Source organism: Diachasma alloeum, unplaced genomic scaffold (assembly GCF_001412515.2).
Source record: "Diachasma alloeum isolate Michigan unplaced genomic scaffold, Dall2.0 Dall_scaffold_00275, whole genome shotgun sequence".
NCBI classification, from domain to species: Eukaryota; Metazoa; Arthropoda; class Insecta; order Hymenoptera; family Braconidae; genus Diachasma; species Diachasma alloeum.
In genome coordinates, this window is record NW_021680414.1 from 133,084 (window position 1) to 145,655 (window position 12,572).

The 12,572-nt window shown below is 42.4% G+C and overlaps 1 protein-coding gene across 1 annotated transcript; it reads right to left on the reverse strand.

Moving 5' to 3' along the window:
* Positions 1–7,987: 7,987 nt before the first annotated feature.
* On the reverse strand, positions 7,988–8,578 carry LOC107037947 (serine/arginine-rich splicing factor 6-like). The gene has a single exon (XM_015256783.1). It carries the CDS (start codon positions 8,576–8,578, stop codon positions 7,988–7,990), a length of 591 nt encoding a protein of 196 aa, XP_015112269.1.
* Positions 8,579–12,572: the final 3,994 nt, after the last annotated feature.

The following is a 12,572-nucleotide window of genomic DNA, read 5'->3' on the forward strand; positions in this document are numbered from 1 at the left end:
TTTACGTTTTCACTTTGACTCGACCGTTGGCATTCGCTGGTATTTGACCCCAAGTTTATGACATTCATTTCAGTTTATGACTCTGCCCATTGCTCTAATCCTCATTAGTACTTCAACCCAAGCTTGTTTATTTATTAAGACTGACCTCGGTTTTGATATCCAGTCTAATTCTGTCTTTCATTTCCTTCCTGACGGCGGCAATAACTTTAGCACCTGTTATTGCTTGAACCTTAGAATTGAGATTTGTTTCACTCAAGCCCTATCTTCGGCTTTCGCCGACACTTTAGTTCTAGCTGTGGTTTATGTTCTGACCTTGGCCATGATAGCTTTGACTTCTAGTTCCACTCTGTCTCTTGCTTTGACACTCGCTGGTATCTCTACTGTGAGGATACCAGTAAGAGTCAGTGCATTCTCACTCTAGCCATAGCTTCGACCTAGAGTAAAACTCTGGCTCTGATTTTGACCTCACTTGCATCACCATTTCGACTTTGGCTTCGGCTCCAATTTTTGCCCTAGATATGATATTATGGGGAAAGTGAGTTAGGATAATTGTGGGAGTTTAATTAACTTTTACCATGTGAACTTAGTTAAATTGAATTTATTTCGGAATGACGAGAAGTGTGGTTTTTTATGTGTCTCACGTAACTCCAGCGGGAGGAGTGAGAGATTCCAGAGGTGAGAGCAAGACGGCGCACAGTCGCAACGAAGCAAGCGCGACGGCGGCCGAGTGCCACCGAACGGCACTTCTCAAGCGCGTAAGCGACAACTACAGGTAAAAGCCAGCAGAGGCACTTGCGCGGCAAATTATATTAGGTGTGTGACTGAATTTTTCCAGATTTTTTCTTCGAGCTTAAAATTATATTTAAAATAGAAATATATTTGCGGTCTTTTCTGGTTTTGAAAGGATCGGACAAAAGGTTTCAGAGCATGGAACGTCAAGTCTATGTAAGTTACATAACCTTTCAGAATAGCAGAGTTTACGATGGCAACTGATAAACAGCACATTTGGCACTGCATTTTATATGAATTCCAACAAGGAAAAAATGCTTCTGAAGCACGGGAATCAATGTTTAGTGTTCTTGGTGCCGACGTTGTATCTTATGAAATGTGTAATTATTGGTACAAATGTTTTAGAAGTGGTGGTTTTGATCTGAGTGACCAGCCGCGTCCTGGACAGCCTCGAAGGTTTACAGATGCGAAATTGCAAGCTCTACTGGATGAAGACTCAACACAAACGCAACAAGAACTTGCAGCTCAGTTAGGAGTCACCCGAACAGCTATTTCTAAGCATTTGCGTCAAATGGGAAAAATCCAAAAACTTGGGTCCTACATGTGTTGACTGAACACAACCTAGGTCAACGTATGAACACGTGCCTTTCACTGCTTGCCGGGCAACAAAAAAAGGGCCTCTTGTGTAGAATTGTGACGGGTGATGAAAAGTATATTTTTTACGAGAATCCCAAACGTAAAAAGTCGTGGCTAGATGGCGGACAATCCAGTACATCGACGCCGAAACAGAACATCCACTTAAAGAAGATTCTCCTGTGTATCTGGTGGGACATCAAGGGTGTGCTTTATTACAAACTCTTGGAAACAGGTCAGACGGTGACTGCGGAACGCTAACGCCGATAATTGAACAAACTGAGCGAAGAACTTGATCGAAAAAGGCCATTTACTGGGCAAGGAGGCAGGCAAGTCATACTGCTGCATGACAATGCTCGACCTCACGTTGCTCGCGCGACTCAGAATATCCTGTTAAACTTGGGATGGGAAGTTCTCCCGCACGCGGCATATTCACCAGACTTGGCCCCATCTGACTATCACTTGTTCCGGTCCATTCAGCACGCCTTAGTGGATAAACAGTTTAAAACGCTGGACGATATGCGTAAATTCGTCGATGACTTTATCGCCTCGAAGCCTGCAAGTTTCTTTCGCGACGGCATTCGAATGTTACCTGAGAGATGGCGCAAGGTCGTAGAAAACGATGGACAATCTTTCCAAGATTAAGTTCGTTGTTCTCTATTTTTTTATATTAAATAAATTTACTGAAAAATCTGTAAAAATGAAGTTATACACCTAATAAAATTCATGTCGCCACAATATCAATTATAAGCCGGGCTTGTCCTTCGACTCTCCCTAGTACTCTGGTTTAACATTCATTCCCACTTGGAATCTAGCTTTGGCTTATCGCCCAATGCCTGCTCAAAATATGATATTTATTGTCTCTTGAATCCTAGATTGGCATTTATTGTCCCTCCAACCTCAACTTTTGCTTTTGCTAATAATCTGGCCCTACGTGCAGATTACGTTCTGATTCTGTCTGTGACTTCAACGTATATTGCCACGCTAACGCCAACTTCTCCCTCAGCTTTGGCTTGGAACTGAATGTGAACTCTAGCTCAGACTCAGACACGGACCCTGACTTAAACGCAGACTCGGACTGGAACTCGAACTCGGACCCGGATTTGGACTAGGACTTGGATTGGAACTCGAACTCAGCTCGGACTCGAGCTTGAAGTCAGACTCGGACTGGGCCTTGAATTCGAACTTGGACTTGCACTCGGACTTGAATTCGAATTCAGACTCGAACTAGAATTCGAACTCGAACTCAGATTCGCGCTTGAATTCGAACCCGGAATTGAATTCAAACTCAGACTTGAACTTTGAACTCAGACTTGGAGCCGGACTTAGACGTAAACTAGAATTTATACTTGGACACGGACTCAGAGTCGAACACCGACATTGACTCGCAGTTACGCTCAGGCTCGGGCTCTGCTTTCAATTCGAACTCGGATTTGGACTTGGACATGAAATGGAACTCTGACTTGGGCTTGAATTGGATTCGAACTCGAGTTTGAACTTGAACTCAAACTTGCGTTCGGACGCGGACTTGAATTTGAACTCCAAATTGTACTTGAACCCGGACTCGAAGTCAGTCTTGGACTAGGACTAAAACTGAAATTCGCACTCGCACTCGAATTCAGATTTGGACTCGGACTCGGACGCTGTCACTGACTAGCATCCATACACAGACTCTGTTGAGATTCAGTGGAATATGAGACCAAGACTATAAGATTAAGTTATCAGTAACAGGTGGAATGATAACGAGTTGATGAATACGTAATAAAGCACGTCAGCTCTATCTCATTTATGGTACGCAACTAACTGCAATCGTACGACTCAAGTAGTCGCTAGCGCGGTGTGTATACATATAAGGTAACAATGTGAGTGCCTGTGTGTATCTGTATGACCCACTCATCGGTATTGTTCCCAATCATCTTGCTGAGCTTTTTCAGTCGCTGTGGCCCGATAGATTTCGTTAGCATATCGGCTTCATTCTCCTCTGTTGGTACATACAGTACCCTGATGATTCCTTTCCTCTCGTAGTCTTTTGTCTCGACAATCCTGGTGAGTGTAGATTACTGATGCAGCTTTGATTGTCCTCGTATATCGTCGTAGGGCCTTCCTGGTCCTCCCCCAGAAACTCGAGGATGTCTCTCATCCAAATGCACTCTGGCAGCTTCTGAGAGTGCCACGATCTCAGCTTCTGTCGAGGAAATGGAAACGCAGTCTTGTTTCTTACTTGACCAGCATACAGTACCTCCATTAAATTAAAAAATGTATCCCGAATTTGACTTCCTCGATTTCCTGTCTTCTGCCCAGTTCGCGTCTGCATATCCGATCAGATTTTGTTCTCCTGCTCATTGATCACTCAGCTTCAATTCATAATTTATGGTAGACTTTGTGTACCTGCAGACTGTCTGTAATTCGTTCCAGTCTACTTGTCTTGTCCCCTGCACATGTTGGGCCAGAATATTAACACGAGCTGAGATGTCTGGTCTGGAGTTGGTTGCCTTCACTGGAGCTGAATCAATTCTGAGAGATTCGAACTTCTTCTTATTTCTAGCCTTGACGTTTTTAAAATTAGTTTCGTGGAGTTCTGCCAGCTTGAACTTTATATCCTCTATCAAACCACTGGGGAGAAAGCCCTGCAGGTCAGATACTAAGATCTTACACTTCTTCTCTAATTCAGTTATTTTCCACTCAGTAATACTGATTACTAAGCCAAGAATGGCATTACTCATCCTCCTGACTATCATGTCTGCTTTAGTTTTAAACCGATGGTCGTCCAACTGAATGAGAGTGATCAATTTAACGTTGTTCATAATGTGTTTGGGTACGATGCCGTACTTACGACATTGAAGTAAAAAAACCCTTCTATTCCTCAATGCTGCAAATTTTTTCGTATTATTTTGCCAGTGTTTTACTAATTCACACGTTTGATTCCCGTACACTCGTCTGATGTTCTGACAGAAACCCTTTGCATCACAATCAATGAAACCATTCATCTCCATAATTATTATTAAGAATCCAAGGTCATGGGGTATTGGAGAAAAACAATAAACTGCACTATGTTATTGTCAATCAACAATTGTTTCGCTTGTAATTCAAGCTTCCTCAGGCTCTGGAAACCAAACATGTACATAAACTTCATTAATTCAATACAATACTACAATAAATGATAAATTAAATCGTACAAGTCCATGAAGTTACTCAGAAAAATAATAAGGAATAAATAACTCACGTTAATAGGCAGAGCCAACAAATCTGTACGTCTCAAAACATAATTAACCAGAAATACCTTGACATTTAAGTACATAGTCACATTATTCTCTAATGAAATGCATGTCGAGATCTTTAAACACATCTGTAAGTGAACAAAAACGTAAAACCTGACTGGCAACAATCTCATACGACTATTATCTATCACTTCCATCAGTGACGGGTTCGGTAAACCAGATGTAACCCCCACCAACAGACTCGTCTCCTGCACCACAGTCATGTATATGTTTCATGTATATGATTTCCTTCAATTGGCCGTTTAAGAAAGCTGTTTTGACGTCGAGGTGAATAACGTGATAGTTGTGCTTTCCTGCGATTGAGAGAAGAGTCCTTATGGTTCTAGTTTTTACAACTGGAGCGAATACCTCATCACAGTCGATCCCGTATTTTTGGCAGAAGCCTTGGGCTACTAATCTCGCTATATAACGTTCTTGTTCTCCATTTGAATTCCGTTTTATTTTGAAAACCCACTTACAGACAATGGGTTTCTTGTTGGCTGGAACTGGTTCAAGGTCTCATGTGTTGTGTTCATCAAGAGACTGAAGCTCCTTCATCATGGCTACTCTCCAATTCTCTGCGTGGGATCCATTCAATGCTTCATCGAAAGTTCGTGGCTCATTCTCTTCTCTGTTATCGGTGCTGGGTACCTCATCCTGTGTTGGATTCTGGTTGTATTTTACTGTTGATGATGATGGTATTACTGGTGCTTGGTCGGATTGTTCACTGGATGATGGGCTGGTGAGATCAATAATTTCATCTTTTTCTGATAACTCAGGACTATGGTAGTCGCTTGAACTATGGCTTTCTAGCGATTCCTTACTGCTTCCGGTTTCTTTCCTGCTCTTCATTTTTGAAAGTTCATCGGCTTCTTCATCTCCATGAAAAGGTATTGTGATCTGCTGGTGAGTTCATTTTTCTGCAGTTATTGGAAAAACCATTGGGTTGAATTCTTCCCCTTCAGCGCGATCAGATTCAATAAATTGCACATCTCTGCTCGTGATGACTCTACCAGTGGATTTTTCCAGTAATCGATATCCTTTGGTGTTTTTCGGGTAGCCTAAAAAAACACAGTCATTTGTTTTTATATTCAATTTATTCCTTTTCCCTTTAGGAATGTGTACAAGGGCTTTGCATCCGAAAGGCTTCAGGTTCTTCACGTCGGGTTTCGTACCGAACCATAGTTGGAAACGAGTTGTTGTTTTAGGTCTCGCTGGTTGACGGTTCTGGACATATGCAGCGGTTAGTGCTGCCTCTCCCCAATAAGTCGGTGAAAGTTTGGCATCTGTCAGCATGGTTCTGACTGCCTTGACGATGTACCTGTTCTTTCGTTCCGCTATACCGTTTTGTTCGGGCGTGTACGGTGTTGTATGTTGGAAAATAATCCCTTGACGTCGTAGATGATCTGTCAGGTCGTTGCTGAAGTATTTTCCTCCTCGGTCTGAACGAAAAACTGTCGGTTTGTTTCCAAATTGTGTCTTGCTGTATTCAGTAAAATCTTTGATTACTTCTTGTGCTTATGATTTGTGTCTTAATAAAAAAATATGTGTAATGACTGAAATCATCGATTAACGTCATAAAATACCTGCGACCGCCCGGGGTAGCTGTCGGCATCGGTCCACACAGGTCGGTATGGATCAGTCTCAGGGGTCTGTCAGTCGTTGTCGTTGATCTTTTCGGAAAGGGTTTCCTTGTGATCTTCCCCTTGATGCAATGCTCAGATTTGTTTGGTGGGGCAATCTTCAATGTTAATTCCGGTGGCCAAATCATGATTGCACAGTTGTCTAATTGCTTTAGCATCCCGGTGTGCAAACCTGGCGTGCTACTTATGTATACAGTTTACAGGATGCTGAGGCATGACTGCTAGTGCATATTCCGGGGTTAGTCAGTTTATACATTTGACTTGTGCTGTCACCTACTGCGATTTCTTCTTGATTTTTGAAAATGACCATACGGTTATTCCTTATTTTGAGATAATAGCCTTGTTTGTCTAATGATCCAACGGAAATTAGTCCAGACTCCAGGTCTGGTACATAAAGTACGTTGTTCAATTTCAGTGATTTCGTTTCACCTTCAGTTGTCAAACACACTATTTGGCCCATTCCAATGCCAAATACAGTGCACGAGTTTTTGTTTGCTACGCGCACCGTCGATCGGTATTCTGTATCTAACTTTTCAAAAAATTGGATGTTGTTTGTTATGTGGCTACTGGCAACTGAATCGAGAAACCAATTCGCTTTCATTTTGTTTTTATGCACGCAGTAAGCTTCATGTATCGTGGTTGTTGAGTCACTGTCGCTTTCGTTATTGCTGGATTCATCTGGTATTACTGCTGCGACTTTCGGTTCCTGTATTTATTTTCATTTTTCTTCCAATTTCTGTATTTCGTGGATTCGGCTTTTGTGTCCTTTCGCATCACAAAAATAACATTCCAGTCTTCGAGCAAATTTATTCACTTCCATTGCCATGTTGTATTGATCTGTTGAAGCGGTTCCTCTCTTCTGCCTTTTGTACTCTGCGATGAGTGTAGCCTTGACATTGTCCATGGCGAGTTCGTCTTCTGGTTTGGACCAGAGACTTAATACGATTATTTCGTATGATGGAGGCATACTGTGCAGTAAAATGTATACTCCGAACTCTGTCACGGATTTGGATCCAAGAGCTACAAGGTTTTTAATTATCATTTGTATTTTGGTTTCGTGTTTCTCGAGGTCATCGTTTTCGTTCAATTTTTGTGCAAACAATTCTTCTACCAGCATGTATTTGTTTGCACCGCTCGCCTTCTGATGATAGGCTTTCAAGGCTTCCCACATTTCTTTTGCTGTATTTTTGCCATCGAAATGATAGTGTTGATCTTCTTCGGTAAATAAACAAATTGTAGATTGGGCTTTTTCATCGCGTGTTTCCCATTTCTCTAATTTCTGTGGATTCGTCGGGGTACGTCTGTGTTACTCGCTTTCCATGATCCCCCTCTTTTCATCAATGCTTCTATCTTCACTTTCCACACTTGATAATTACTGTTGTTAAGCGATATTATACCATACATTTTTTGATTTGCATCTGTCCCTGACGCCATTTTATCTATTAGTTTCTTATCCTCATTTTTTGAAATTCACTATGTGTGGCTTTCTTACTTACGACAGTTTTTCTACCACCCGAACAGATTTTTCTTATTAATCTTCACAATGTTGTCCCGATACACATCTAACGGCCCATAACCTGTAGAGATTCAGTGGAATATGAGACCAAGACTTTAAGATTAAGTTATCAGTAATAGGTGGAATGATAACGAGTTGATAAATACGTAATAATGCACGTCTGCTCTATCTCATTTATTGTACGCAACTAACTACGACTCAGGTAGTCGCTAGGGCGGTGTGTATACATGTAAGGTAACGATGTGAGTGTCTGTGTGTGTCTGTATGACCCACTCATCGGTATTGTTCCCAATAGACTCGGACGTGGACTCAAATGTGAACTCGGACTTGGATTTGAATTTCAACTCGGGCTTGGGCTTACATCCCAACTTGGACATGGACTCGAACTTGGACTTGAAGTTGAATTCAATCTCGAACTCGCACTCAGACTTCAATTCAAGTTTAGATTTCGACCCGAACTCGGACTTGAACTCAAACTTTGACTCGGACTCCGACTCGAACCCGGACTTGAACTTAGAATCGGTCACGGACTCCAACTTGAACTCGGACCTAGATTTCGAGTCAAACACTGGCTCGCACTCAGACACAGACTTGGATTTGGACTCGGACACAAACTTCGACTTGAATTTGAACTCGGATTTGGACTCAAACTCCTGGCCGTGTAGCTCTACTTGTAACTTATATTCTGTCCTTGGTCCATCGACGCTCATTCTCACCCTGATGGTAGCTTTGACAGTTACTCCCACTTTGTCTCTAGCTTTGACTCTCGCTGATATTTCTGCTGCAAGGATACCAGCCATAACCGTGACTTCAATTGCGACTCTTGCTCTAACTCTGACCTTGCTTCCCTCCTCACTCCGACTTAAGCTTTGGCACTAACTTTTGACCAAGATTTGATATTAATTCTCACCCTGGTTTGAGCTATGACGCTCCCTAGTACTCTGACCCCAGGATCGACGTTCATTCCCACTTGGGCCTCTGCTTCAGCTTATCTCCTCACGGCGACTTCAAATTTGATATTCACCATCACCTGGACTCTAGCATTTACATTTTCTCTTACTCAAGCCTCAACTTTGGCTCCTGTTGGTACTTTGGCACTGGGTGCAGCCTACTTTTTGATTCTGTCGGTAGCTTTAACGCATATCTCTCAGATCCTCGCAGCCGCGGCTCACATTATCAGTCTGATCAGAGGTCTGCTTGTACTGTGACCCTAATTTCAATAGCCATTCCCACTCTGTCTCTAGCATACTTTCTCACGTAAGTGATAACTTTGACATTCGTTATTGCTTAGACCCTAAAATTAAAATTGATTCCGACTCTAGCCCTAGCTTCAACCCTAGCTTCGCTAGTGCTCTAAGCTTCAATTGAATGCGCATTCTCATCCTAGTGCTAGCTTTACCTTCAGTTAGCGGTTTGCCTTCTGCTTTGGTTTTCACTTTCGCTCACTAGCTTTTGCTTTCATCTCCGTTAGTTGCTCCAATCTAAACGTTGACATTTATTCTCTCTAGCATAGGCTCATGTTTTGAATAAGTCTCTAACTTTGTCAGTGATATCCACCCCGGTGCAAGTTGCTGTCTTCCAATTGCACTTGGGCCTTAGCTTCGACTCATTTCGATTCATTTCTCATTTTCAATTCATGCATTAGATTTGATATCGATTCTCACTTGAGCCATAAATGTTATACTCATTCAGACGATGGCCTGAACTTACATATTATTTCTGACTTATTTTGACCTTTGTTCTTACACCTTTACTAGGTTGGACGTCCGTTCAATTCTGTAAGGCAATTTTCTCATAATAGCGTCTGATCAAACATGCTTGAACATTAATGTGCTAATTTTACGCAATTTTGCCTAGTCATTTCCACGTAATTCAATGAATAAACAATGATATCGTGGGTACAGAGCTGATCAGAGAAATGTCAAATGAAACGAACATAATAATCGACATTTAATGAAGATTGTGACGGCGTTAACCAACGTGAACCTCATAACTTAAAATATAAACCGTAGACTCATCCATAACTTGATGCGAAACTCAAAACAGCCGGAGTGTTGTCACCTTCGGCCTCTGCTCCTCGATGTCCCCATGAAAATCTTTGAAAACAGAATAAATGAAAGAAACGGAAAACGAGAAAATGTTGTCGGGCGCAAGCTGACTTTTGTTCCAGCGGTGTCAACGAACCGCATTAAAGAGAACCATACGAAAAACTTAGCCATAATTGGGGAAATCAAGGGAAAAGTTGCGGAATTAGCTCGACTAGCTCGGAGGTATTCGGAGAGCGGGCTAGGATCGGTCGCTCGGTCTTAGGAAGGATGTCGCGAATTCAACAAAATATATAGAAAAATCAAGAGGAAGAATCAGAAAATTAATTAAATAGGAGATGAGAGAATTACTTTAAATTTACTCCGTGATATATTCAATTTCTCAATAATAATTCAACTCAAATAGAATTTCTATTCCTCATAAATAAAATAAATTAATTTCAATTAAATTCAACCAAATTAAATTCAATTAAATTCCCGAGAGTAAAAGTACGTGAATTGACCTTGAGAGAAAGGTTATCGCGCAGGGAAATGGGGGGTCTGAAGAATTCAAGCCAACGATCTCTCCGCATCGTCCTGAAACTGGAGTGCTAGAGGATTGAGGGCTATGTTAATTCCAGTGCGATGATCTCGGCGAATCTTCTAAGAGTAGTAAATGACAATTAATAGGCGAGGGACTCGAGTGTGCAAATGTCACTTAAGAGTGCCACTTTGCCCCATATGCGAGTCCGTCCTCCATCAAGAGCGTCGTGGCATCACAGGAAAATTCCTGGAGCTCACGAGCTTCAATGTCGTGATTTTCGGGGTCTCGTCCTCCGAGAAACCTTAAATTAATGAATTAATACCTTGGGGGAACTTTACTGAGCTAGAAGAGCACTTATTTGAGGCTTCAATTCGCTCTAGAAAGAGAATAAACGCCATGTGCACGACAGCGTCATCCACGGTACGTGAGGAGCATGTGTGCACTTATAGGCATGTTTTATTCACTTTTTCCCACTAAAAATGGCACTGGACATTCCCCATACATTCTCGAGGGTTCTAGTGAACTAATTATGCATTCAGAAGGGGCATTAATTGTTTAACAAGACCTCTTGGTGAACGGGGAGGGCACAATGGCACCATGGCAGGGCATGAGCCATGTGCGGCCTTTTATTGGGCGGCCTTTCACTGTTCATTCTCACTATCACTTGAGTGTCACTGGGGTTTTTATAACTGGGGAGAGGTCTAGGAAGCCGAACGAGGGTTTTACGTACTCACTGGTACATTTATCCACTCGCTCGGAGGAGTTTTGGTGGTTGGGAATGCATCTCGGTGTCACCCTCGTGGACGCCGGTGCACTTTTTCCGGAGGTCATCACTGGGCACACTGGGAATAAATGCACTTCTCTCCTCGGGAGAGAGTGCACATGGTGAATAAAAATGTCCTTACCATGTTCCTCCAATTCTCTCGATCGCTGTCGATATTCTCGGGGATGTCGTCGCAGTGGCTGCTCGGGTCCAATTCTCTGGTAAATTGCGTTTAACCGGCGGATGTTCTCAGCTGGGTGGTACGACCGGCACGCCGCCTAGCTGCCGCTGGGGCGGGCTCATGTAAACGAGCACGTGGGGATTTCAATTCAAATGGGTTTTAGACTTATTTAGGCATTTCGCCGTTAATTATATTTTTAGGAACTAATCCAAAGGGTTTTTATCTGTAATGAGTGAACGATAGGTATCTGGAGGTTCGGAAAGTGGGAATTAAGACAGTTGTTCGCCTTTTCTCCTCGCGAATGCATTTCACACCTGAGTGAGTGTACTTTTTCGCTGCTGTCACACCCCGGGAGTCATCCTGGAATCACCGTGAATAAGTGGGCTATATTCATCCACATGGCCTTCCAGCTGCACTGGTGAATTCAATGACTCCACGAAAAGCCTTAGCCAGGGAGCGTGAGTATTTCACCTCAACCTCTGTGATCAGCAGCCTGCACTCAACGAGATCAACAAGATCTCACCGGGAAGCTCGGTTTATCGGCTCTGAACCACGGTGGATCGTCGTCCCTCTCAGGATCCGCGAGGTTTTAAATACAGAAATATAACTAGGAAAATACAATTACTGTAAATTTTCCCTCAACCGTAAAACCACAAAATAATCCCCTAAAATCCGAAATAAACCAGGAAGATAACTGAAAGAAAAGAGAACGAAAACTTTAATATTACTTGAACCGGAGATGTTACTTTTTACTCGTTTTTAATGTGTATCGACACTTGAATTTGATTATTTTTATTGAAATTGATTGTTTGATTATTTTTATTGAAAATTATTTTTATTGAAATTGTTTTCCCGCGAGGCTCTTCCTGATGTTCTTGGAGGCCGGTTTCCGCGAGCTGGGGCTGGAGCTAAAGGGGTGTTGCATCGCCCTCTCTCTCTCTCGGAAAAGATCCAAATAATTTCACACTTAACTACTCACTTTTACGATGTACTTCATTTTACGACGGAGTTGTGTACAGGTGCCGGAATTCTCGAAAATTCCGTCACAAGGTTTAAATCACAGTGGGTCTGACTGACGTTCCCCCCCTCCTTTTGCCTTCCACAACCAAATGGATGTTGTTGCAGTAGCTTCCTCATTTTTCTTCACCTGAGTAGCTCCTGATCACATTCAGAGGAACATGAGGATGTCTACTTCAATAATTCTGCTGTCGCCATTTCTGAGTAATCAGGCGGAATATCAATTCAAGTAATTCGGTTGTGAGTTTGCTTCATCTCCAAGGCC

What these genes read in the sequence shown, in the direction of transcription:
- LOC107037947 (XM_015256783.1), bottom strand. Translation starts at nt 8,578, where the DNA reads ATGGCTGGTATCCTTGCAGCAGAAATATCAGCGAGAGTCAAAGCTAGA.